Below are 27090 nucleotides of genomic sequence, written 5' to 3' on the forward strand. Positions count from 1 at the left end.
AAAGGAGTGAGACTGATGGGGGACGGGATCCCAATAGGTTCAGCAGGAATTATGATCTTATCTAAGACCAGAAAACCTGCAATATCTTCTGGAAAGAATTCAAGGTCTCAGGCTTAATTGGAGTGAGAGTTGTAGAAGTTTATTGTTAGGCTTCTATGAGAAGAGGGCAAGAGTCCTTTAGGGGACCTGCAAGTGAGAGGGGTATATGCTTTTTACCTTTAAAGGGTAGGGCTGCCATTGTCGGGGCTGACCAGAGGCAGGGGCCTCAGTGCATAGACAAAGGTCTGAGCTGACCTAGAGGAGCATGTGAATAGATAGTTTAGATAAGATTTGGGCCAGGTTGAAGGAGACCAAAGGCAAGGACAAAGGAGGGTGTGGGTCAGGCCTGAGAAGAAATGAAGAGATTAAGTAAGAACAAAGGGGTCACAGGGTGTTGCCTAGGTGGAGTGTGGGATAGGGAGAAGGGGCAGAGCTCAAGGGTGGGAAAGGACAAATTACAACTTCACAGACTGGTTTTACAAGTTGGTTTCACAAATTGACATAGACCCCAGGTACCCCATCAAGACAAGGCTGTATATTGTCACTTTAGTTAACTTATATGCAGAGTACATCATGTGAAATTCCAGGCTGGATGAATCATAAACTGGAATTAAGGTTGCAGGGGAGAAATATCAACAATCTCAGATATGAAGATGATAACACATGGATGGCAGAAAGTGAAGAATTAAGAAGCCTCTTGATGAGGGTGAAAGAAGAGAATGTAAAACCTGTTTTGAGGCCTACCATTAAAAAAAAAAATAAGATCATGGCAACTGGTCCCATTAATTCTTGACAAATAGTGGTGAAAGAAATAGAAGCAGTGTCAGATTTTATATTCTTCAGCTCAAAGATCACTGTAGACAGCAACAGCAGCCATGAAATTAAGACACTTGCTCCTTGGAAAGCTATAACAAATATAGACAGCATACTTCACACTATGAAGCAGACATCACCTTGTCTGCCTAAAAAGGTCAAAGCTATGGTTTTTCCAGCAGCAATGCATATGGCCACAGAATCTACACTTCGGAATTGTGGTGCTGGAAAACTTTGGGAAGTCCCTTGGACGGTAAGAAAGTCAAATCAGTAAATATTAAAGAAATTGAGTCTGACTACTCATTGGAAGGTCAAATGCTGAAGCTTAAATACTTTGGCCACATGATAAGATGGGACTTACTGGAAAAGACCCTGGTGTTGGAAAAGACTGAAGGCAAATGGAAACGGAGACAGCAGAACACAAAGCTGGGCAGACTTCAGGAGACTGTGGAGGATAAAAGATCTGGTGTACTATGATCCCCTGGTTCAGGTACAGTCGGGCACGACTGAATGAATGAACAAGTGCTGACTTTGGGCAAGCCATTTCCCCTCCTTGGGGCTGTTTGCTCGTAGGTCAAATTAATGGGGTTGGACTAGTTGGCCTCTCAGGCCCCTCTCAGTTTTAGACTTAATACCTTAATTTTAAAAGCGGCCTTTGGAGGCAGCTCCTGGGAGCACGACTCCACAGGGAATTTCAAAGGGCACTGCTGGAATGCCCCCTCGGAGCCCGGAGTGCGTGTACCGCCGTCTACGTGCAGTGGCCCTCCGGGCCTGACCAATAAGCTGCCGACTTACGGCTAGAACTTTGGGCCAGAGAACCAGTCTGGCGTCACACACGCGCCGCGCGCGAGTCACTGGGGGTAGAGAAGCTCGCAGCCTCCACACTCTCTTCCCCAGGTGGACTGTGCGTCCGGTCCCCGGAGCACGCTGGGAGACGCCGCGCCGCCAGGCCGGCAGCCGCGCGCTCGCTGGCCCCGCCCCCTCCACCGCCTCCCGCCGCGCGCAGCTTCCTCCTCCTCCTCCTCCTCCTCCTCCTTCTTCTCCCTCTCCTAACCCCGCCCTGCCCTGCCCTCCCCCTCTGGGCCCCGCCTCCGAAAAGCCGGCCCCACCTGGGAGCGCAGCCGGGGGTGGGGGGTGCGGGGCCTGACGGACTGACAGCCTGTCCCAGCCTGACCAGAGGAGCTGCGGTGGGACTCCCGCGAGCACCCTGCCTCCCTCCCGCCCACCGGCCGCCAGCCTCCTCGCCGGTGAGTGCCGGGGCCCCGCCCCTGCCCCCTGGGGGGCGCTGTTTGCGAAGGGGTGGGAGCGCTGGAGGGAAGCGTCGCCCCCCCTCCCCGCAGTCCTCTTCGAGCCTTTCCCCTCCCCCCTTATCTTTTTCGTGCTTCTCCCCTCCCTTCCTGCACCTCCTGGAGAGACACATGCACACACATACTACACACAGCGCGCGTGCGCGCGCCTTTCTCCCTCCCACCCTTCCCCTCCGCCTGTACCTTCTCTTCTCCAAACCCTGCTGTCAGTTACGCTGAGGGTTTCTGTTCCCCTCCCTCCTGTCTGCACCAACTTGATTCCTGGACCCGGGATTCAGCCCCCCTGCTCTTGCCTTCCTGGAAAAAAGCCTCATCGTTTAGGAAAGTTTAGGGAAATTGTTTTCCGTTTTTATTCCGAAGAACACATTGCCTGTAATGCAGTGGTCCCCACTTCCCCAGCACCATCATCACACCTCTCCCCCAATAGACGACCTTGATGTTTGAGGCAAAATTCTGATACCTGGCAAGCCAGATGTCCACTTGGAATAGTCAGATATATGGACCAGAAACCAGAATTATAAAAATGTTTGCACCAGCCTCATACACACAAGGTTGTTGTGCCACCTGGCAATTCCTATTAACTGCCAGCTCTCCTTTTTCTTACACATTACTATGTTTATGCAGCAAGTGGCAATGTGAGACTTCCCAACCCGGAACTCCCTCCAGCCCCATCCCATCCGCCCAGCCTAGCTTCTCCACACCCTTTACCAGTCTTTAGGTGACTGGAGGAAATTCCATTTATTTATCTATTTATTTATTTTTTAGTAAGACAATAGAGGGGAGGGGGAATGATTGCTGGGTTTGTATTAGGTAATAAGTTGAGTTGGTTGTTGAGGTAGAGGGTCTTTTAGGGAAAACAAATCCCCTTCATCTGAAGGAGAAAAGGCCAGATTTTTAATGACTCATTTGTGAAAATTCATCGTAGAAGGAAGTGTGCTGTGAAGGTTACCATACCTTGCTAGTCAGGAAACTGACCTTGGGAGTCCAGGAGCCTGCCCAGCCGGCTATATCTGTAAAGAATCCATCTCTCTGACATCTAAGGATTACAGTAGACAAAGAGAAAACTCTTAAGAGAATAAGTAGTATACTAGAACTGAGCTTTAATTTTGGTAGAATCAAGGTTGAGGAAACATTCACTTTTTGTAGCATAAATATTATTACAAATGATTCTTCTGTAACTGTATTTCACAGAACCTTGGTTTTATTTCTAATCAAAATGTTGATGTAGACTTTTCTGTAGTATTGTGGCACCATGGAGTAGTGGATAGAAAGTCTCAAAGGGAAGAAGACCTGGGTTTAAGCACACATACACACACCACCTGTGACAGTGACCCTGGTCAAGTCACTTATATAAGTTGAATATTTAAAGTATATAAGTTGCATTAATAGAGTTTCCTCATCCAGCATTTCCCCAAACCAATAAAGTTACTGGTCTGGTCTCTATAAGATTATTGATTTAATGCTAGAAGGGACTTTAGACACCATCCAGTCCACTCCCTCATTTTACAGAGAAGATTGAGATTCAGAGAAATGAAGTAGCTTCATTCATAAGATTTTAGGTTTCAGGGAGAAAAGCTCTTAGTAGCCATCTAGGCCAACTCCTTTTTTCTAAAGATGAAGAACCAAGGTCCAAGAACATTAAAATTACTTGGCCAAAGTGACATAGTGTCAGAGATGAAATTTAAGCAGTCTTGCCTCCAGATCTGGTGTGCTTTCAATGACATCACCCTGATCCCTTGAAACTCCCAAACCTTCCATCCCATTGAAGTAGCTTCATGGGATTATTAATTTTTTTTTTTGCTTTTTGGAGGGGGGAGGGCAGGGTAATTGGGGTTAAGTGACTTGCCCAAGGTCACATGACTAGTGATTTTTTTTAAGCATACACCTTTTATCTTAAATGGAAGGAAGAAAATGGTCCTTTGAAGATCCTGCCTCGTTCTCTTAAAACCATTGTGACCTTGAGCAAATCACTTCCCCTCCCTAGGCCTCAGTTTCCTTCTCTGTAAAATGAGAGTTAGATTAGATGGCCTCTAAGGTTCCTTCCAGCCCAAGTTCAAATCCTATGTATAAATGGTCATCAAGATCAACCAATTAGTAGATTATGCCTTAAGTTAATACTTCCTCCTTTTGAAAAAGAGCAAAAACTTGGGTAATAGTTAGATACTTAGCCTTAGGAACAAAAATATCAAGGTAAACACCACATGGGTTGTCGGGCTCAACAGACATGACATAGAAAGAAAACAGAAGTGTCAGTACAGGTGCTACCTACCAACTTGCTGATTTGTGATGAATTTACCTCTTGTCTTTCATTTTTTAGGAGAAAAGACAGTGCCAGTACATTTGGATAAAATTCAGCATAATAAGAATTCACTTTAAGGTTGGCAAAGCACTTTACATATCAATCAATCAGCAGGTATTTATTAAGCATTCACAATGTGCCAGGCAGTACTGGGCACTGGGAATAGCAAATGAAATAGTCCCTTTGCTCAAAGAGCTTACATGCTATCTGTTAGATCATCTTTTTTATTTTTTCAATTAACAAGCATTTATTTTCCTCTCCTTCCTACCCTCCTCCCCACTGGAAAAAAAAGGTAAAATAAACCCTATGTAACAAATATGCAGAGTCAAGTAAAACATATTCCCACATTGGACATGTCCGCAAGTATTAAATACATTATCTCATTTGAGCCTCACAAGAGCCCTGTGTAGTAGATGCTGTTATTATTCCTGTTTTTACAGGTAAGCAAATTAAGGCCCAGAAAGGTTAAGTGACTTGCCCAGGATCACACAGATGACAAGCATCTCGAACCAGGATTTGAACTCAGGTCTCCCTGTCTCTATGTACTACTCCACACTATCTTTCTTCAAAGTTACCCCATAATAAATTCAAGAAACTAAATTTCCTAAGATGGAGACCAAGAATCAGTCAGTTAGCAAATACTTAATAAATGCTTACTCTGTGCCTGGCATTTCCATTCCAATTCTACCCTATGGAGAAGTGATGCATCAAAACTCTGACTTGGTCCAGTAATTGCATACTGTTGGAATATAGACTGTCATAACCATGTTTGCCATAGCAGAAATCCAGATTCTTTCAAGGCCTTGGTTTTTTTTTGTTTTGGTTTTTTGTGTGTGTGGGGGTTTTGGGGTTGTTTTTTTTTGCTTTTTGGAGGAGGGAAGGCTGGGCAATTGGGGTGAAGTGACTTGCTCAAGGTCACACAGCTAGTTTTTGTGTTAAGTGTCTGAGGCTGGATTTGAACTCAGGTCCTCCTGACTCCAGGCCCAGTGCTCTATTCACTGCAACATCTAGCCGCCCCTCAAGGCCTTGTTAAAAGTATGTCTTCTTTCCTTGAAATCTAGGAGACATATTGCCACTGTATGGATATGTTCTATAAAACGAACCCGGTAACTATAATTTTTAGGCCTTATAAGGGACAAAAGTCATATGAGCAAATAGAAAATGAAATGACTGGACTGTGCCTTTCCATAAGGTATCTGAAGGGTCTTTTTCTTCTTTATAGGAAAAATGCTTTTTGAAAGCAGTTCATTTTTGAAGGGTATGATGCTTGGAAGCATTTTCTGTGCTTTGGTTACTATGCTAGGACACATTAGGATTGGTCATGAAAATATAACTCACCACGAGCACCATCACCTTCAAGCACTTAGCAAAGAAGACTTTCTGAAAATTTCCGAAGCTGAACGCACAGAACTTGTTAAGAGTATTCGTGTGTACTGTATGATACTTGTCAAACCCAAAGATGTGGGTCGTTGGGCAGCCGTGAAAGACACTTGGACCAAACACTGTGACAGAGTAGAGTTCTTCTGTACTGAAAGTATTAAGGTGTTTGAGTCGATTAATCTCGAAACAAATGACATGTGGACAATGATGAGAAAAGCATATACATATGCCTATGATAAGTATAAAGACGAATACAACTGGTTCTTCCTTGCCCGACCTACTACATTTGCTGTAATTGAAAATTTGAAGTTTTTCTTGTTGAAAAGAGATGCAACACAACCATTTTATATAGGCCATACTGTAAAATCTGGAGAGCTTGAGTATGTGGATGTTGAAGGAGGAATTGTTTTAAGTATAGAATCATTAAAAAGACTGAACAGCCTTCTCAGTGACCCAGAAAAGTGTCCTGAACAAGGAGGTATGATTTGGAAGGTATCTGAAGATAAGCAGCTAGCAGTCTGCTTGAAATATTCTGGAGTGTTTGCAGAAAATGCCGAAGATTCCGAAGGAAAAGATGTATTTAACACCAAATCAGTTGGGTTTCTTATTAAAGAGGCAATGTCTAATAACCCCCAGCAAGTAGTAGAAGGATGCTGTTCAGACATGGCTGTCACTTTTAATGACCTGGCTCCAAACCAGATGCATGTGATGATGTATGGCGTATACCGGCTTAGGGCATATGGACACACTTTTAATGACGCATTAGTTTTCTTACCTCCAAATGGCTCAGACAATGACTGAACTCTAGAAGAAGTCAGCGTGTAGATGGTATAGAACATGCAATGATTTGCCATTGCATACAGTAATTTAACTGCACGTCCACATAGCGGGTTGTTTGGGAATTTGTTTTTTGTTGATTTTTTTTTATTTGTGGGAATTGGTGTGTTTTGGCACATAATAAGGTTTTACAAATGGGTATTTTTTTTCTAAAACTTTTTTATAAAAGTTTATGGCTTTCAACTATGTTGGAAAGAAAAATCTCTTTAAGAGTAAGGCTTATGTGAGCAAATGATCAGATTTGTAAGGGGTATTTGCAAATATTTATATGATACTTCCAAACAATCAATATTTGGGAAATCCAGTGTGAAATATATTTTTGCTAAATTTTTTTTATTGTAGAAAGGTTTCTTTACAACATTTCTTGCTAATATCTTTCTATCTTTCTAAGATATGCAAATCAAACATAAATTAAATCACTGGACATAAATTTGCTATTCAAGTAGGCCTTTCAGCTGGATATTTATTTTCTTGATGGCGCACATACTGAGCTTTGACAAGTGCCAATGGATTTGCCTTCTCAAATTGAGCAGCCAAGCATCTAAGGCAGTGTACCTAAGTAGATGGATGGAATTTTTGTATCTGAACAAGTGGCTGCAAGAATTATTTAACCTTCACAGTTCTAAGCTGGTGACATCTGTGGGTGCTGAAGCTAGACTCCTAGAAATTACAGTGTGGTTGTCACACTCTTCCATGTAGGTACTGAAACCAAGCAGTGCATACACCCACATCCTGCTTCTCTCTCCTCTAGTTTACGTGGTATGGTTGGGAGTGGTGTCCCTGCTAATCAAGCATTCAGCTTGGCTGAAAGGCCATCAGTTGAGGTTCATGCCTGCCGAGCCAGAGATCATGTTGATGACTGCAGAATAGGTCTCAAGCCATCTCACTTTACTCAGTTGCTCATAATCTATCCCTTGTGGTGACTCTGACTGTCTCATTCCTTATTTGGTTAACCCGAGGCTTTTCCCTCTTTCACATGTGGACATCATCATTCTTCACTGGATCAGTGCAACAGGGCCTTATGACTGTAAAGCTTCACCTAGTGCAGAATATAGCACTGAAGCATGCCACATCTGGGGCTGGCTTCCCCTATAATCTGGCCTGTGCACCTGGTTCTTTTATGATGTAATCCTGAATGACATACTGCATCAGGTCAATAAAGCCCTGTATGGTTTAAGACCAGGACATCTTAGAGCTGAACATTTGCCTTAATCATCCTTAGAGTTTTAATGGTCGTCAACTTTAGCCAATCAGAGGCAGAGCTGTTTCCCAAAGAGGGCCCCAGGCTCCTGCATTTCCTTCTTCCATTATATACTGCAATAAAATTAAAATGAAACCTTCCAAGAATTGTGGGAAGCCCTGGGTTTTAATCCAGCATCCTCCAGCAGCCAGGTTCTGCAGGTTGGGGGCTTTAAGATGCCACTTTTTTAAAAAATGATCATTGAAATAGGCTTAAAACAAAACACTTCCAGTACCTACCAGCTTTGATTTTACCATGGGTCAGCATGTGTTCCCTGTGTACCTAGTGATGTCTAGTATCCCTCACAATAATAACCAATAGCTCATGATGTGCAGGTGTTAACCATGTCCAACAACACCAGCAGTTTGAGGAATTTCTACTGTATTTGTAACCAAGTATGCTAATGGACTGTTAGGTCTGGTGACGCACAAGAGTCAAATCTTAATAAGTATTTCAGAGACTGTAATCCATTGTCGAATTTACTGACAGCCTTGCACTGTCGGCATTGTATTTGAGCCAATTAGCCCTCAGAATATTGAATGACCCTTCCTGCCACATAAGTATAACTTCCAGTTTGCCTTAAAGATTTATGTGTCTCTTTGTATCCAGTGTAGTTTTGTAGATAAAAGCCTGGACCAATAACTCAGAAAATAAAGCTGTCAAGGCCAAGGTCACTGATTTTTCTCTCCATACAGAAAAGCACTCTGGTCCATAGCCACAAACTGCTGCTCGGACCCTAGCCAGCTAATTCATTTTGTGTTATTGGTCACTGAAGGTCTTGGTGAGCTTATGGATGGCCCAGTGCAAACCTAAACTCACTTTATGTGGTAGATGTGCTCCTAAAGGCTTGCATGTAAATCAACTAACATGTACTGTATCAGAAACCCCCATTTTTAAAAGTCCTTTCTGCCACATCCTTTGGCAATGCGACTCAATCAGTCACTTTCCAATCCATTTGTAAAATCAGATTTTTATTGAAGCCACTGAAAAGGACTTATCTTACTGATGGTGACCTAGGAATGTCATCATCATGTGTTGACTCATTTTTTATTGTACAGGTTGTATGTATTAGCTGTATGCTTGAAGAGGTCTTGTTGAGCATGTTTCTATACTGAATCACATTTTTCCATTGACTTCATTATAATTTCAGAGATGTGCCCTGGCAAAGCTTGAGTAAAATAAAAATTTCAATTAAGAATCCTAATTACTGTTTCTATGACCTTTTTTGTCCGTCGCATTTCAGTTCCATTCAACAAGTATTTGAGTGACTATGAGCTCAGAACTATGCTAGGTTCTGTGGGAGAAACAAGGAATCTTTCCATACCAACAAGGAGTTCAGCAAATGGATAGCCTGGCCACATCATTTTTGTACACTTATTAACATTAAAGTGTACCCCACAATTTCCAGGCCATCAATCATTCTTAATTGCTCTGGGGGATATCCCCTTATTGGCCATATCATTACTCGGGCATTTTGGCAAAAGCCCTAGCAGGAAAAGCCACAAGAACTTACTTTGTCGAGCACTCAAAGCAATCCCCAGACTGATACCAGCCCTAGCCCAGGGCTTTGTTTTAGGAACGGAGAAGTTCTGATCCTCTCAGTTGCCCCAGGCTCTGTACTTGGGGAAATAGCTGGTCTAGGGTTTTACTCCTACTCCCTCTTCTTCCTCCAGAAGTGGGACAGAGAAGCCCAAATGGGTAAAAGGAAAGGAGACTTGGATTTTCCCAGCTGGCCTTATGAGAACTTCCTTGCTTTCAGCATTTGGCAATCTGAAGCATTTCACCTCTACTGGGGAATTGGAGGGTGGGGGGGAAGTGTTACTCCCTGTCTAAGTTTTAAGTAGTTCCAGATGTGGGATGTTTGAAGTACCTTCAAAAAGTTGCATCTAGTTTTTCTGGATTGAGAGTCAGGGTGCTGCACCACTGCTGCCCAGACTTCCTTTGGCAACTGTGGCTTGATTTCATTGTTCATTAATGCCTTCCTTCCCTCTTCTTATTCAAAAATCAGTCACTTAGATCTTCTTCCTCAAGCTTGGTCACTAGATCTGATGCAAAGCCAAGTTTACCCCAGCCTCAGGATCTAAATTCCTCAACTCTTCACCCCCTGATCAATTTCATTATTCCCCAGCTCCTTTTCTCCATTCACCTTGTGTGAGTATTGGCAACCTCAGAGTATCTGACAGTTCTGCCTTTGTGCTGGGACATATAAAACTTTGCAAAAGCTCATCCTTCCACCATCTTATCAACCAGCTATCGCCCACCCTAAACACCAACCCCTACTCTCCCTTGTAATCCCTCCATCTCAAAGGTAATTTTTATTGACACAAATCACAGTTTAAAGGTTGAAGGTACTCAAGAAAGGTTAGATCTAAACAACCTCTCTAATAGGTGATATCACTTACTACAAGATTTCCAAAGATCCTACTGATGCCACCTAATTATTTGTCCAGAAAAAGGGAGAAAAGTCCTCTGTCCCTTTAGAGCAAGGAAAGTACAATCCAAACAGTACCTCTCCCCTGGATTATTGAAATAACCCCTCCTACATGGTCTCCCTACCTTCAGTATCTTTCCTTCTTCGATCTCTTTTCCACCCACAGCTCTCAAATGGATCTTTCTGAAGCACAGGTATGATCATACTGCTCCACTGCCTTACAATACAAACCAACAAGTTTGGCATTTAAAGCTCTTCACAATACACCAGTAACCTATTTTTATGTACGTTTCACATTTCTCCTCCTCAGACACTCTATTCCTTTCTCAGTTCTCCAGTTATTCTTCCTGATAATCACAATTGTAAGTCATGTAAACCCAATAATATTTTGGGTTTACTTAGTATTATCTGGATAAATCTTGTTTCTTCCAATCCCCCTTGCCTCAGATTCCCCCTTGGGATCAGAGGTTCACCCAAAATTCCAGATGGTCTTCCCCAGGTCAAAACCTGAAACAGCATAAGCAAAGGGTTAACATTTAATGAATTATTGAAAAAGAAAATTTTCTGCAAGGAAACCTTGCTACCTATAATAAACCCAAGGTACAAACACCTTTTTAGAAAGCACCTACTGCCAAACACCTACTAATCCTGTGGTATCATATTTCTCCAAGATGAAATGTCAGATAAGAATATTGATAGGACAACAAGTTCCAAATGAATATTTGACAAACAAAAGGTCACTTTAAAATATACTAGAGGAGGAGGGCAGCTAGGTGGTGCAGTGAGTAAAGCCCTGGCCTGGAGTTAGGAGGACCCGAGTTCAGTTCTGGCCTCAGACACTTAACACCTACATAAAAAAAAACTAGCCATGTAACCTTGGGCAAGTTACTTAACCCCAATTGCCCTCCAAAAGGCAAAAGAAAAAAAAATATATATATATACTAGAGGAAATAGATGGAGTTATTTTTTATAACCATGATAAAGAGTCTTTTCAACCAAACAAGTGATAGAGATAACAAAAGTTCAAATAAATGATTTTGAGCACATAAAATTGAAAAGCCTTTGCAACTAGGATAAGAAGAGAAAAACTCAATTGAGGAAAAAAAATCTCCCCATCAAATAGCTCTGATAAGGGTCTGATATCCAAGATTCATAGGAAATGAACACAAATATATGACTCAGAGCCATTCTCCAGCTGACAATCAAAGAATGTGAATGAATGGTTCTCAAAAGAATTGCAAACTACAACCATATGAAAAAATGCTCCAAATCACCAGTAAGAGAAATGCAAATTAAAACAACTCTGAATCTAGATCTCACACTCTGCAAATGGGCAAAGATAACAAAAGGTGAAAATAGTCAATATGGGAGGGGCTACTGGAGATAGTAACACTGATATCAACTATTCTGGAAGCTTGGAATTATACCAAGTAATTTAAATGTCCACACCCTTTGACCCAGAGATCCCATGTACCAAAATACTTTTTTTTATGGTAGCAAGGAAGTGAAAATGGAGTAAGTGCTTATTGATTGGGGAATGACTAAAACTTTATCCCACACTATATAAAGTGATATTGATGAATAGAAGTATGGGAAGAATATGGGTTGATACAGAAATAAAGACCAAGAAAATGATGTATACAATGACAACAACAATGTAAAAGGAAAGAACAATAAAACAAAACGGAACATTGTAATTATACTAAATAATTATCCTAAACTTGGTTCATCCTGGAAAAAAGTTGAGAAAATTTACTTCTGGTTCAGAATTAGGTCTACATTAAAACATACATTTTCAGATGTGGCCCATGTATAAGTGTATTGGTTTGTTGTTTTTTTTAACTATACTTCTGTGTTAAGAGAGAGGGCTTTCATGGGAGTCTGTTATAAAGATGAAAGAAAAAGAAAAGCCTCAATATAACACTTAAAAAACAAATAAGGAAACAGAAAAGTTCAGAAAGAGCTATATTGTTACTATCATGCTAAATTTAATTTGCACTTTTAAAACAAACCTGTTTATAAGTTTTCAGTTTTATATACAGTTCTCTTTTTAGTCCCTTGCATATGCTCAGGCTTGTTAAGTTCACAATAAAAAAGGTGTGGGGTTTTTTAAGTAAACCTTCTAGAGCAGAGACTCAACCATTTTTTGTGTCATGGACCCTTTTGGTAGTTTGGGGAATCTCAGGGAAGGGCCCCTTCTCAGATTAATGTTTTTTTGCTTTTTGGGGGGAGGGCAATTGGGGTTAAGTGACTTGCCCAAGGTCACACGGCTATCTTTGTGCGTGTGTGTTGTGTCTCAGGCCTGATCCGAACCCAGGTCCTCCTGACTCCAGGGCCAGTGCTCTATTCACTGCACCACAGATTAATGTTCTTTTAATGCATAAAATATATAGGAGGGATTTCCTTTGCAAAGGAAATCAATTCTGTTGAAAGTTATCCAACTATATTTTTTTAAATGGACGTCCTGGACTCCAGGTTAAGGACCCCTGTTGTAGAGGTAATTCCTCCCTCAAAAAAGATAGACAATGACGTTCCACGTTGTTTTCTTGGCAGAAGTGTGGAGACTGTTGGTGTGGGACTTTGCATATATAATCGATGTGTTGGTTGGTCTTACTGATCTTGTTTTTATCTTTTTTAATCTTTGTTACAAGGGAAGTCTCCCTAGTCAGGAGAGGGAGGAGGGATACATTCCGAAATGAAGGGCATGTGAAAAGAAGCCATCAATAAAAGGAACAAAAGGAATATTGATGGGAATAGCAGTTGAAGCTAAATGTTTGAACTCCCAGGTGAGCCCTTTCATGCTTCATAGTTTTAAAGCTGAATAAGTCTTTGCTGTACAATGGTTTGGTAAAGATAAAATGTCCCCAGTTAATCTAGGCAAGAACAGAAGGGCTTATTTTTCAAACATTGAGTTTCATTTAATAAAATGAATATAGATTGATTGTTAAACCCCAAGCTTAGAGAGAACACATTCCTCTTTTTACAGCAAACCAGATGTCGCCAGTGGGGCTTAAATGGCTTAAGTTGATGTGGTTTACATCAGGCCAGACTTGAGTCAAGATGTGTCTCAGGTAATCATATTACCCTTTGCATTACTGGGAGAAACTGCTGTTTAATTGGGACACCTGCAGACTCCAATGTGTTGCTGACCAGCATCTGGTTTTTGGTTACTTCTGAAACATTTGGGTTTCAGTGTTCACCAGCTAATGAGATGGCAAGAGAGCAGAATTGCTTTAACAGCCCTTTCAGAGACACTTAAGTTTCAAATTTAACCCAAATCTTAGGACCAACAGCTTTCAAGTTCTGAATCTATCTCTTCTCATTCCTTAATAAAGCAGTTCAAATACAAAACAATCTCCTGCTCATGGGCTTTGAGAGCTATTTGGGCAAAAGATAGAGTCCTTGACTTGGGACTTCCTTGGTGTAGGGAACTCACAGGTGAGCAGACTCCCTCTACCAATGTAATTTATGATCTTAGAGTTGCACAAGAGCTTAAGCAATTGCTCAGGGTCACACGGCCAGTAAATAACTGTCAGAGGCATTATCTCATCCCTGGTCTTCATGGCCAACAATTGATCTACTTTACCACACTGCCTATTCACAAGACAAATCAAAAAGAAAGCCTATCAGACATGTCTAGTATCATCACTTTGGGTGTGTTAGGGACTGCCACTAAACCATGAATTGAAACTATTTCTACAATATTTGAATTAACTTGTAAATTGAACTTAAAACTAAAAGGTGTACACATGCAAATTTGGAAAAACAAAATTCTGCCCCCAATTTTCTTAATGAGTGAGAATCGAGTCTCCAGAAAAAAATGTAAACAGCCCACAAGAGCAGAAAGTTATTCACCATCCTCCCCCTCCACTGATCCAGATGTTTGACTGTAGATGGAACTTTTCATTGAGCAAGGATTCATTTGTGAATTCTACTGAGCAAGTGATGAAAACGCCACATCTAGGCTCTACTGCTGCCACAGTGTCCACAAAACTTTTCAGGACAATAAGCTCACACAATACACAGAACCAGTGAAGTTGTTAAAATAGCAGTACTGTATACAGAAAGTGCATTGTTTCAAGCAGAAGTGACAGGGAAGCAACACTCAATAAAATCCAACAAGCACTTCTTAAAACATATATTATGTGCCAGGCACTCTGTATTTGGTGCTGGGGAACAAAGACTAAATGAAAAGGAGCCCCTGCCCTCAAGTTCCTGATATCCTACATGGGATGCCTAAGGGGAGGTCAACAAGAGGGTCTCTGCTTCCTCCGGGGAGGAAGAACTCACTACCTCCTAAAGCAGCCCAAGCCCTCCCTCACTTAAATCCAGTTCACTCACATCATGGCATCATCTCTCTGATGTGATGGTCCTCTTTTGAGAATGAAGGACAAACAACAACAATCTGATCGGGAAGCAAAATCTTTTTTTAAAGGGGAAACATCTAAAAGAATTTTAGAAGCAGGGCATATTTGGAATCACAGAAGCTATAATTGGAATTCCTATAAAATTATCAGGGTACCCTAACCAAGGACATTTCTGTGTCTTGTCTCAAAAAGGATGACTGTATGTGACATGCTCTAATGAACAACCTTAATGCTCTTAGGAAGAAGAAAACAGTATGTTGTGGTTTGCAAAGTATTTGACATCTCATTTGACGGGCACATATGAGGTAAGTGCTACTACAGATTTAGTCTCATCTTACAGACAGGTCACAAGTAGAAAGAGGTCGCCACTTACTTGCGAGTGGTCACAGTTAGGACTGGATTTGGCAACTGGCTTTCTTGCCCCTCCTCACATTATGCTCCATCTCCTACCTAGGAGCCTTTTCACTACCTATCCCCTGGGCCAAGATCACATAAGGCCTTTCTTGGCAAGGTTATTTCATGTATAGTTTGTATGGACTTAATTATTATGTCCTGGTCTCTTCTGATAGAATGGAAACTCCTTGAGAGTAGTGACTAATTCATTTTTTTCTGTCTCTCCAGTACCTGGCATACAGTAGACACTTGATGTTTGTTATACCTACCTCCAGACAGATGACAGACACTCCCAGTGCAGAGTAAGATGTACATTTTTAGACATGGACAATATGACAATTTGTTTTGTTTGATCATGCATATTTGTTACAAGGTTTTCTTGTTTTTCTCTTTTTCCAAATTGGAGGTAAGGGAAGGGAATAGTGATAGTGTTAACACAGTAAAAAAAAGTCTTTGAAGCATTTTTTAATGCATAGAAGGCAAGTCAGAAGGAATCACAGATAAGCAGGACAGCTTTGAAAGTTACAGGAATCAGGATTTTATTATATACTTAAAAGGAAAAGCAAGCTATACATGCGAGATTTTGCAGGTTCATGTGCAATCCTTTTTCTTTTACTGTGTACAATGAAATATGCCTTTTATTTGGTGTTTATTAAATTCAGAATTTTTTAAAGCCCAAATAAAACAAATGTGTTTGATCGATTGGGATTCAAACTCAAGTCTCTCCTAATTCCAAGCCCAATACTCTTTCCACATCACACTGTCTCTAATGAAAATACCAGGGATAGCACTATGAAGGCAGACAAATCAAAGGGGAAAAAGGTCATTAATTCTGGAATTGCCCTTTTCACTCCCTAATACACAAGTAAATATTAGCTCCCAAACCTCACACTCTAGTGAAGTGGGGAGAAAATTCAATTCAATTCATGATATGTCTATCAGACTCTGGGGGGTACAAAGACAAAAATAAAACCATTCCTGTCTCAAGGAGCATAGGGAAGGGAGCAGAGGTGGGAAGAGGGGACAGGCAAGTCCACATATAATACAAAGCAAGTAGTTCCAAGAGGTAGAAAGCACTAACAACTTGGAGGGGAAGGGGATCATAAAAGGCCTCCTGCCTAGGTGGTTACTGAACCCTGCTTCGAAAGAAGTTAAGAGGCAAGGGGGAAAGGAGGCTATGTTTCCAGGCATAAAGGACAGCCTATGCAAAAGCATGGAAATGGGAGATGAAACATAAGGTTCAGGAATCAGCTAGTAGACCAGTTTTCCTGAAAGGGAGGGTACATGAAGGCAAATAACACCAAATAAGACTGAAAAGGCAAGTGTGAGTCAGACTGGGAAGAGCTTTAAATGCCAGACTGATGATTTGATATTTTCTTCTAACGACAAAAGTGAGCCACTGAAAAATTTTGAGTAAGGAATTAACATGGTAAGATTTGTTTTAGCAATGTCAATTGGCAGCTGTTTGGAGAAAGGAATGAGGAGGGGAAAGAATGGAAGGAAGATTAAATAGGAATCTAGTGGATATAGATATATTATAGATATAGCTATTATATATTATTATAGCTATGTTATATATAATTTGTGTATACATATATATAGGCAGGCTGATGAGGGTCTGAACTAGAATGGTGCTGTGTAAATAGAAAGGAGAGGTGTGGAGGGAGATAGAGGGTGTAAAGGAGAGGAACAAATCATGGGATCCTCTGAGGTTGTGAATCCAAGGAACTGGAAGGAAAGAGGTGCACTCACACTTTGGCAAAGTGTTGGGAAATTAGGAACTTTGGAAATGGCCAAGGTAGGAGGAAGGATGGTTTGGGGAGGATATAGAATGAGTTTCATGGTGAGTTTGGGATGCTTAGTAGACATCAGGTGAGAAGGCCTGGCAGGCAGCCAGCTGGCAATGTGGGAGTGAGGTCTGAGAAAGAAATGAGGGCTAGATGTATAGATACTGTTTGATGTGAAGTCTGATTGTGAAAATTAAACACTTAACCAGTAATAACTTGAGTTTACATGAAAAGAACACATAAAAAATGAAGAATGCTCACAGGATTTGAGCATCTGTCTAATCTATTAGACACAGAACACAAGTTTTTTAATTCACTAAAAGGTTAAAACACAACAATAAAACAGTCCAAGTTGAGGTGAAGTGCTTTTCTTTGAAAACTCACATATATGTCTTCATGTGCCAAAGGCCATCATTTAAATGATGGATATTTTCAATACCAGTCCCTTTGTTGACTCTTTCACTGTGGAAGGAAAAAAAAGCAAGTAAGCATGAATGTATTTTTTTGCTAGTTTATATACTTACCAGTTATCGATGTAAAGTTTAAAGATCAGTAGCATACCTATTTGGCAATTATGGAACCCTATGTAAGGTGTTTACATTGTACTTATGTTATTAGCTACATTAAGCTCTCTGTTTACAGTACTCTGAGTTCATGTGACAAAGTGAAAACCATAAAGAATGAGGATCTTGTAGCTTAAAAGAAGTTGGATCATGGGCTACCTCCACACTAGGAGAATATACAAAAAAGCTACATTAAGCTTAAGAAAAACTAATAAGAATAATTCATCATCAAATGGGTGACAAAGTGGTGAAAAACAGTGATTATACTTACAGGATATTGCTCATTCTCTACTTTCCCTTTACTCCCCAATTCACAAAGTAAAAAAGATACTGTTGCCCACCTAGGATAAATACTGGGAAGTCAGGAATAAGGCCACTATCCAAAATTAGCAGGAAAATCTGACTTTTTCCCCAATTTAAGCCTTATTAACCATTGCAATTTAGGAAACCCAGCTATTTTTAAGCCTACCAGAAAAACAATGACACACTGGTAAGTGTCAACAGCTTTCAATGGGCTAAGTCAAGACCATTCAAAAATAAGGAGTCTGTGCTTATCTACTGGGGCACAAATCCACATAGGCTACTGAACTTCCTGTATCCTTGGGAGGCTTTTGGATCTGTAGTGTTTGAGAGAAACTTACATATCTTCGGTAGACATCTTCATGACCCCAACAGAAAGTGCGTGTTGTTTTCCCTCTGCCATTACTGCCTGAAAATATGGTTAAGAGAAATCCAGTTCTGGGCTTGAGAATCCAACAAAAGATCCACAGAAAAATAAGTCCCTTGAATTGAGGCTATTGGATGTTCATATTACTAGTTAAGTCACCTTCAAAACACCCTCTCCATTCTCTGCTCGATTGTTAGCAGAAATAATATTCACTATCCACTTAGGCATTACATTCAGAAAGCAGTGAGCTGAGAAATTTCTTGTGCAAAAAAATAAAAACTGTAATATGGAAAGGGCAAATGTTCAAGTACTATAATCACCAAAAAATGGGTTTTACTTTTTTGTTTGTTTTTTTGGAGGGGGGAAGGTAGGGCAATTGGGGATAAGTGACTTGTTGCCCATGATCACAGGGCTACTGAGTGTTAAGTGTCTGAGACTGGATTTGAACTCAGGTCCTCCTGACTCCATGGCTGATGCTCTATTCACTACACTATCTAGCCACTCCCAGTTTTATATTTCAATACCCTCACAATAATATTTTCTCCCCCTTCCTTTAAGAGGCTAGTATACACAAGTGTTATATACTGCACATATTTTCAGACTTTATCAATGTATTGATCAACTATTATGCTGATTCTTTTTGTCTTTAAAAAGATACCATTTGTGATATGGGATGGCTCTCTGGGAGTGGGAAGAGAGATAACTGGGGAAACTATGGTGATGTAAAAAAGAAAAGACATCAATAAAAACTTGTTTTTAACTCTAGGGCATCTGTCTTGGCCTTTGTAGGATCCCCAGAATGCTCTAAGAATCACAAGAGACAAGCTCAGGAAGAGACCTTGGAGAACATCTAGCCTGACACCCTCATTTTAAAGATAGGGAAACTGAGACCCAACCCAAGGTCACACTACTAGTAAGCTGAAGACTCGAAACCAGGTCTTACGAGTCAAATCCAGTGTTCTTTCCACTTTACCTGACTTCCTCCAATACCATTTGAAGGTTAAAGTTAGCAAAATGCTAAATACTATATATTTCCATTTTTAAAAATAAGATTATAAAATATTATAAAATTTAAAGGATTTAGCTAATTATGTAAACCTGCCAATACATACTGAAAAGAAATGACAAACTATGGGCATAACCAAGGTAATAAGGAGCTATTATTCCTGTTCTCAGAATGTTTTTCAGCAGACCTCTTAATATGGTCAGTCTCAGAAGAATAATCACTCAATTTACAATTTATAGACAAATTGGAAGCATGACTGAGGATCCCCTCACCTTCCTTCCCCTACAGAAAGTCCCTTCTTCCCAGGCAGTCAAAAGTGTTTTAAGGGAATGGGGAAGAATTTCCTACCTAACCTGCAATCAAGGGGTCGCATGAAGTGTATTAGCTAGAACTATGAATTCTTTTTTTGTCACAGAAATGTTATAAACAGCTAGAGGTCCCTGGCAGAGCACACCAAAGCCTTTAATATGGCTTGAATAGTGCTATAGTATATCTCAGCCACTTAAAAACTGCAAGGCTATATGATTTTCCTGATGGAGGTACCAACCCCTCCAGGCAGATCAAACTCCTCAATCCTTCAGAGTTTAATGAGATGTGCCCAAGCAAGGCAGACAATAAAGGTTGGAGGAGGTCTAAAACTGCCACTTCAGAGTGTGATACAGAATCAGAGTGGAATAAAAAGATGCCAATGCCATAATAAGGGCTCAGTTGAGAGGAGATAACAAATGGATAGTGGACCGGTCAGCAAGGTTGTGTGACTTTCTGTGGCAGCATGGGAACAGGAGATGAAAGAGCAGATGGTGGGGTAAACCAAGCAGGGGTCTGGAAAAGAGCCAGGGATGGTCGTGGGCATGAACAGTATATGGGTGAGTAGGGGGTCAAGACTGTGAAGGGAGGAGAGTGGGGCCACTAAGCCCAGACCCAAAGCTTTTCAAGGATGATGAAAACTCAGAGAGCTTATGCAGCACTACCTTAGCCTGAGTCACCTGTACACTACAAGGAAGCATCAGAAAAGGCCTTTAGTGACAGATTTAAAACATATTATTCGTTCAATGGACCTTTGTGCATTAGTCTGGGAAGCCAATTAGCATTTATAACAGTTTCTATGGAAGAAAATATTCTAAGTTTCAAACAGCCAACTAAACAGTGAACTTTTGAAATACATAAGCTCCCAAGCTGAACAATATAGTTCAGTCTCACTTCACCGAACTCAAGGTTATTGCTTTGGTGAAAGAAATCCTATACTTGGTTTCGTAATTTCATTTCAACAAACTTTTTTTTAGATGTGCCTTCTATGTGCAGAGCACTGTGCTGGCAGTGAGAAGAGGATTAGTTAATTCCATTGCTGCCAGGTAATACAATCATAGAAATCAGCTTACTATCCCCAAAGGTGTGGGCAGTCGGGTGGCGCTGCAGTGGATAGAGTTCAAATCTGGCCTCACATTAGCTGTGTGACCCTGGGCAAGTCACTTCACTCTGCCTCAGTTTCCTCATCTGTAAAATGAATTAGCGAAGGAAATGACAAATCACTCTAGTATGTTTGCCAAGAAAACCCCAAATGTGGTTACAAAGAGCCAGATATGCCTAACACTGATCCCCAAAGATATAGTGGACAGAGAGGGCTGGGCTTAGAGTCAGAAAGACCTGGGAGACCTGGGTTCAAGTCCCAACTCTGACACTTGCTAGCTGTGACTCTGGAAAATCACCTGTAGCTCTGCGTAGTTTGGAGGAGTTGTTGAGAAAATGACTCAATCACTTACCCAAAGTAGTAACTTAACAAATAAGTGTAATTCAAGAGAAGTCTAAACAATCTCCCCACAGCCCAGTAAGTCTGATAAGAACAGGCTCTCATTGAGCTGCAAGATTCTAGGTTTCCAGAAGCTCCATAAGCCTCAAGGTACAGAACAGTGACTGGTGATCTCCATTGGGGGAGGGGGTTTCTTCACCTGCAGTTCCCTATGCCAGTGAAATTACAGGCCTAGCTCTTCTGCTGAATTCCCCCCCCCCATAAAAAAAGAATAGAAATAGGGCGTCACTCAAATAAATAAAACATAGTCCGCACTTCTTCACATACAGCTGCTACTCTGATGGACAATGGTTCTGAACAGCACTTGGAGGGACACCGACCACACTTTGGAGCCATCACTCCCCAAAAAGGATACAACAATAGTGTCAGATGCAGCAGGGCAAAGCTTGGCTCCCAGAGAGGTCAAGCCTGGGCACATAATGTTTGCTCCACTGAGTACGTATCTTATGGCCCCTTTATCAACCTGCTGGTGTGGAAGAATAAACGGATCTGGAAGAAAAGAAATCATTCAATTAATAAGGTGAAAAACCCTGAGACATAGTGGCCACCACTGGGGACCAAGCCAAGCCCTGAACATTTGTAGACAGTTCTAGGTGGTTTCCCCCAGTCCTTCCCACTAGGATGCTGAATGGTATCAAGAAACAGTCACGGAACAACATTCAGCTAAAGGTTTAAGAAGTGCCTATTGTGTTCCAAGTACTGGAGGTCATAAAAAGTATCCCAGATAAGACCCAACCTGTGCCCCCTGGAGCTCACAGGTCTAACTGGCAGCAACTAATAATTAGAAGGAATATAAATCAATGAACTCGAACCATCAGCCCTGGCTTTAGTCTCAGCTCATAAGCCAACACCTGCTTTTCAGCCTCTTGCACCTGGCTTGTGCATTAGCCAGTGAGTAAGTAGATTATTCTTTCATTAGGCATTAAGCTTTTTAAACATTAAATGTGAGCATCTTTAGAGCTGCAAAATGTTTTACTTTAAGAACTTACTGGCCTCTTTCATGTCTCCCCATCCTCATTTAATTAAAACCAACAACCTTACTATCACTACTCCTTAGCCAAATTTCACTGATCTGTTTGCCTCCCCTCCTCTTAAAGTCTTGTACTGCAATAGCCCTCCTGTCCCTGTCCTCAGCATTACCAGGTGAATGAAGAGCTAACCCTCAAAAACACCAACTCATTAGTCAGGCTGAGCTAACATGCATCTTCCTTTTTGCTCTGTGGAAGCTTATTTAAAATGGATTCTTGGGGCAGCTAGGTGGCGCAGTGAATATAGCACCGGCCCTGGAGTCAAGAGGACCTGAGTTCAAATGTGACCTCAGACACTTGACACACTTACTAGCCATGTGACTTTGGGCAAGTCACTTAACCCCAATTGCAACACCCCCCCCAAAAAGCTAAAAAAGTAAAATAAAATTGATTCTTGCCCGGTCCATTTAAGCCAGTGTCTGACTTCAAGACTGAATGCTCCTTGTAGGGTGGGTCTACTATCTTCTCTTAGGTAAACTTATCTGTGAACAGTACCCAGCCAAGCAGTATGCAAATAGGGCTTAGGATCCTAGGTCTCAAAGTAGAAAAGGGCCATCTATTCCAACCCCCTCAATTTATAGAGAGAAACTGAGGACTATGGAAGGTAAGTGACTTCCCAAGGTCCGAAAGGTAAGTGAACATTAATGGCAAGATTCGAGCCCAGATCCTGTGACTCTAAAGGTAGCATGCTTTCCACAATACCTGGCCTATAGCACTCTGGCTACTGATGGGCCTCTCCAATAGAGTCAATTCAGCTCTATGAACAGCAATTGCAATTAGGCAACATAAATAGTTTCCCGGGCTCTACACTTGCTGACATAAGGAACAGGAAAGAATTGCTACCAAAGGGGCATTTTTCAGGTTAATAAAGGGTGGGCTGATTTTAGCTTAACTTTCCATAGTAGCTTGAACTAGTAAATAACTTTATTATGAGAAGATATTTGAAATTCTCATCTTCTACTTGTTTTTCTTAAAACTTACATTTATGAAGCAATCTGAGTGTTGGATAAAAAGTTCCTTCTCTTTGCCTGAAAAACAGCAACTCTCCATTTACAGTGAGTATGTCAATATGTTCATGGCTGCAGGATAAATGGCAAAGTATCAAATTAGATATTGTTTCTTAAAAATAAATTTAAAATATAAATAAATTCAATAAATAATAAATATAGATCAAACCACCTTCCATAGCTTATAAGGTCAAAAAAAACATGGGTATCTCTGAGTAATTAAAAAATGAGGGATGGTCCCAGGGAGCAGATAATTAAACATTCCTCCCTCCTCAAGGCAGGGGCCAGGGATTCCTAGGGCAGAATGTCAGTCACTGGCAGATGAGGTCAATGCCCTGGGTGGTTTTGCTTAATTGCTTTTCTTTGTGACAGAGTTCAAGCCATTCCTCAATTGATAAATGGCTAGAGGATATGAACAGGCATTTTTCAGAAGAAGAAATCAAAGCTGTTAATAGTCATATGAAAAAATGCTCTGAATCACTAATAATTAGAGAAATGAAAATTAAAGCAACTCTGAGGTACCTATCAGATTGGCTAATATGATAGAAAAGGAAAATGGCAAATGCTGGAGGGGACATGGAAAAATAGGGATGCTAATGTACTGTTGGTTGAGCTGTGAAGTAGCTCAACCATTCTGGAGAGCAATATGGAACTATACCCAAGGGGCTATGAAAAACTGCATACCCTTTGACCCAGCAATATCGCTACTAGGTCTATATCCCAAAGAGATCAAAGAAAAGGGAAAAGAATGCATATATACAAAAATATTTATAGCAGCTCCTTTGGTGGTAGCAAAGAATTGGAAATGTAGGGGATCTGCCCATCAGTTGGGGAATGGCTGAATAGGTGGTGGCAGAGCAGATAATTGTGGACTGTGATGGAATACTACCTTGCTATAAAAAATGACCAGGGGATGGTTTCAGAAAAACCTGGGAAGACCTATATGAATTGATGAAGAGTGAAGTGAGGAGAACCAGATCATTGTACACACATTGTAATAATGATCAACTGTGAAAGACTTGGCTACTCTGAGCAATACAATGATTCAAGGCAATTCCAAAGGATTCCTGATAAAAAAAATGTTATCCCTCTCCAGAGAAACAATTGATGAACTCTGAGTACAAATTGAAGTATAATTTCTCATTTCCTTTATTTTTTTTTACTTTTTTGGCAATACAGATAATATGGAAATGTTTTGCATGATTTCATATGTGTAACTGATATCATATTGCTTTTTTTCTCAATGGGTGGGGGAGGCACTGGAGGGAAAGAATTTGGAACTCTAAAAAAAAGAATGCTAAAAATATTATGAATTTGATTTTTAGAAATACAAGTGAGTCCAATGTGTTACCTAAAGACAAAGGTATTAAGAAGATGTATTGCATTTTATGATATGATTAAAAAAGTTTAATATTCAGATGTGACCCAAACTTTCCAATTATTTAAAATATGAACACTTACATTTCCCTACAGTATCAATCTTGGTGGAATGGGAAAGGAACTATCTGCAACTAATTTTTGTCCCAAATTTAATGATCACAGGATCATAGGTTCATGGGTCTAGGGCTGGCAGGGACCTCAGAGGCCACAGAGTTCAATTTCCTCATTTTACAGAGGACAAACTGAGGCCCAGGGAAGAGAAAATACTTACCCAGGGTCACATAGAAAATAAATAGAAGACCTAGGATCTGAAGCTAGGTCATCTGCCTCCGAATCCTATAATGTTTTCACTGTACCATCCTGTTTCTAAATCATTTTTACTCTTTCTTATTAAAACTATATATACATTATCTCATTTTATATATTCAATGTTGTGTTAAGTGCTCACTGATACTGAAATAAATGAAAAGGCCAAAATAAAAATGCTGAACTCCTGAAAAACATGTACAACATGAATATTTCTACATATGTCTATCTTCATAATTTATCACAAACATTTCTAAAGGTGTATGCGTTTTTCGATTGCTCCTCTCCTCCCAAAGCTAATCTCTAATGGCCTATCACGAAATTAAATCCACTGGATGTGAGTATAATCATTACTGAGCCTCACTGAAATCCACACATTGAAAACCAATGACTTACCATCTGACAATCTTGACTGGTTCTTTCTCTGGCATAATTTGATTGAGCCATGGCTCAATCCCTGGAAGGTGATCTATCAGTTGGTTCTTAATGTCCTTAATAACTGAGGTTTTCAGCTGGATACAGTTGGATACACTCTCCTTTTCATCAAATCTGCCAAGTGATTTTTTGCAGAAAAAACATTTCAGCACCACATTACTTGAAAAATGAGCCCTTCTAGGCAAAAAGACATCACAGAACAGGTTAAAGATATTATTCTAGTTAGGTAGTTTTTTCAACACATCTATTTTGATGGCTTAAACCAAATTTCCTTTTTTCTCTTTAAAAGATGCTACCTCATTTTAGTTTCTGGTATGCACAAACCCAATTCAATTGTCATGTCTGCAGCAGTCTGCTGCGCAGCAGGGTGGAGGATAGAGACAGGAGAGGAAGCAGTATAGAATAAATGACTAGAGTGACTTGAAGGTAAAAAGAAAACCTTCCAGGCAGTTACTATTTACTGGCTTCGTGTGACCTTATAATTGGCAAGCCAATTAACTTCAATGAACCTTATTTTAATCATTCTATGTCAAATAGAGCTAATAATATTGGTACATCTTACCTCCCTGGGCTGCTGAGAGGATCAAATGAGGTGTCTTTAAAGCAGTTAGAAAACAATATACTATAAGAAATAGTACACAGACTTTTTTTAATGAAATTTCATGTTTATTTTCATTTAATAGAACTCATTTTTGCTTTTTGGAGGGGCATTAAGTGGATTGCCCAAGGTCATACAGCTAGTAATCCTGCTATGTCTGAGGCCCGATTTGAATTCAGGGCTGGTGAGCTACTCACTCCACCACCTAGCTGCCCCCACACATTTTTTAAATCCTTTGACAGGGAATGTCTCGTTTGTTTTTGCATTCCCAGTAACTGGCACAACTGGCACACAGTAGTCACTTAATAACTGCTTCCTGATTTGAGGGGAAAAATTTTTTCTCTCTAGAAGTAACTGATTTTTTTTTTCCCGTTGTGATTTCAAATCCCAATTTTCCATAAGCTATATATGCTATTCATAACAATGACCTACCAGGGACACTCAAAAGAACCATTCTCGCTAGGACCAGGAAGAACCCATAATCATTATCTTTCCTATGCAGAACAAACCATTTAAAAAATCTGAGGGTTTTTTAAGATTCACGGCTAGATTATAAACCCTTTGAGGAAAGGAACCATATCTTAAATGTATTAGTCTCCCTTCTACAAACTGCTAAGCACGGAAAGAATTTCAATATAGGAATCATGACATTTTATAATGAGAAAAGGCATCTACTGCATAGTAACAGGTCTGAAACAGTGGTTCTCAGATTTCTCACTACACCTCTTCTTTCCCCATCAGTAAAATGAGAGCTTTGGGTTAGATTACAGGGTCCCTTTCAGCTCCAGCCCAAAAACCGTCTCTTCCCTCCCGGGGGCCTCAGTTTCCTCCTCTGGAAAATAAACGGGTCGGACTGGACGACCTCCAAGGTCCCTGGCAGCTAAGGGGCTAGGATCCCACCGGGAAAAGGGCGGCGGCAGCCTGAGAGCAGCCGCAGGCTAATTACACCACAGGATTAGGCCTGCAAAGGGATCTAGGGACTAGCGGGCCCACGCCCCAGCGGGAAAAATAAAACCGATGGGAAGTCGTTAAAGGCCTCGGAACAGGGACGAAGGAGGCCTGAGGGTGACCGTAGGTGTGGCCGCAAGGGCTGGGCGGGGCGAAAGGGGCGGGGACGGGGCCTGGGAGAGGCGCTGGGCTCCGAGGCCTCCCACCTCCCCCGAGGCCACACTTACTTTCGGAACATGGTTCCAGCAATGACGAGAGCCTCCTCGAGCAGCCGGCGACTTCACGCTCCCAGATGAGACTGCCACAGCCCCAGTACGTGACCTTTCCCCTCGGGAGGGAGGTGCCAGCGCGCCTTTCTTTGGAGCTGGCAGGACGCCCTTTACGGCTCTGTCGCGCCAAGCACGTGGGCCGCTCGCCCCGCCCTCGGCCCCGCCCAGCCCCGAGCATCCCTA

General features: G+C 41.1%; 2 protein-coding genes across 5 annotated transcripts; one reads left to right on the plus strand and one right to left on the minus strand.

Annotated features, from left to right (window-relative positions):
- Positions 1-1895: 1895 nt before the first annotated feature.
- Positions 1896-21342, plus strand: C1GALT1C1 (C1GALT1 specific chaperone 1). 4 transcript variants are annotated; one of them, XM_069102156.1, is made up of 6 exons: positions 1896-2099; positions 12998-13132; positions 14953-15018; positions 15335-15408; positions 20413-20481; positions 21206-21342. In XM_069102156.1, exons 2-6 carry the CDS (start codon positions 13094-13096, stop codon positions 21231-21233), a joined length of 276 nt encoding a protein of 91 aa, XP_068958257.1. In that variant the 5' UTR covers positions 1896-2099; positions 12998-13093; the 3' UTR covers positions 21234-21342. The 4 variants fall into 4 exon arrangements, with proteins under 4 accessions (XP_068958257.1, XP_068958256.1, XP_068958254.1 ...); XM_069102155.1 differs by lacking the exons at positions 12998-13132; positions 14953-15018; positions 15335-15408; positions 20413-20481; positions 21206-21342 and adding exons at positions 4477-4572; positions 5681-9119 and having other exon boundaries at positions 1937-2099; XM_069102153.1 differs by lacking the exons at positions 12998-13132; positions 14953-15018; positions 15335-15408; positions 20413-20481; positions 21206-21342 and adding exons at positions 4477-4536; positions 5681-9119 and having other exon boundaries at positions 1938-2099.
- On the minus strand, positions 17159-27054 carry MCTS1 (MCTS1 re-initiation and release factor). Its single transcript, XM_069102157.1, has 6 exons — positions 26866-27054; positions 25054-25206; positions 22946-23043; positions 21292-21425; positions 18098-18165; positions 17159-17355 (listed from the first exon to the last, which is right to left on the minus strand). Exons 1-6 carry the CDS (start codon positions 26874-26876, stop codon positions 17274-17276), a joined length of 546 nt encoding a protein of 181 aa, XP_068958258.1. The 5' UTR covers positions 26877-27054; the 3' UTR covers positions 17159-17273.
- Between the last annotated feature and the right edge of the window lie 36 nt (positions 27055-27090).

The sequence above is a fragment of the Petaurus breviceps genome, unplaced genomic scaffold, assembly GCF_028583685.1.
Source record: "Petaurus breviceps papuanus isolate PSGF00001 unplaced genomic scaffold, PetGlider_PUasm1.0 532, whole genome shotgun sequence".
NCBI lineage: Eukaryota > Metazoa > Chordata > Mammalia > Diprotodontia > Petauridae > Petaurus > Petaurus breviceps.

Bases quoted from the DNA above. Each gene is read 5' to 3' on its own strand.
- C1GALT1C1 (XM_069102155.1), top strand. From the start codon at position 5,686: ATGCTTTTTGAAAGCAGTTCATTTTTGAAGGGTATGATGCTTGGAAGC.
- MCTS1 (XM_069102157.1), bottom strand. The intron at 21,426-22,945 runs GTAAGTTTTAAG...CTTTTCTTCCAG, and splicing joins ACTCAGATTGCTTCATAAAT to ATCCGTTTATTCTTCCACAC. The intron at 17,356-18,097 runs GTAAGTTTCTCT...TTCCTTCCACAG, and splicing joins AAGATGTCTACCGAAGATAT to TGAAAGAGTCAACAAAGGGA.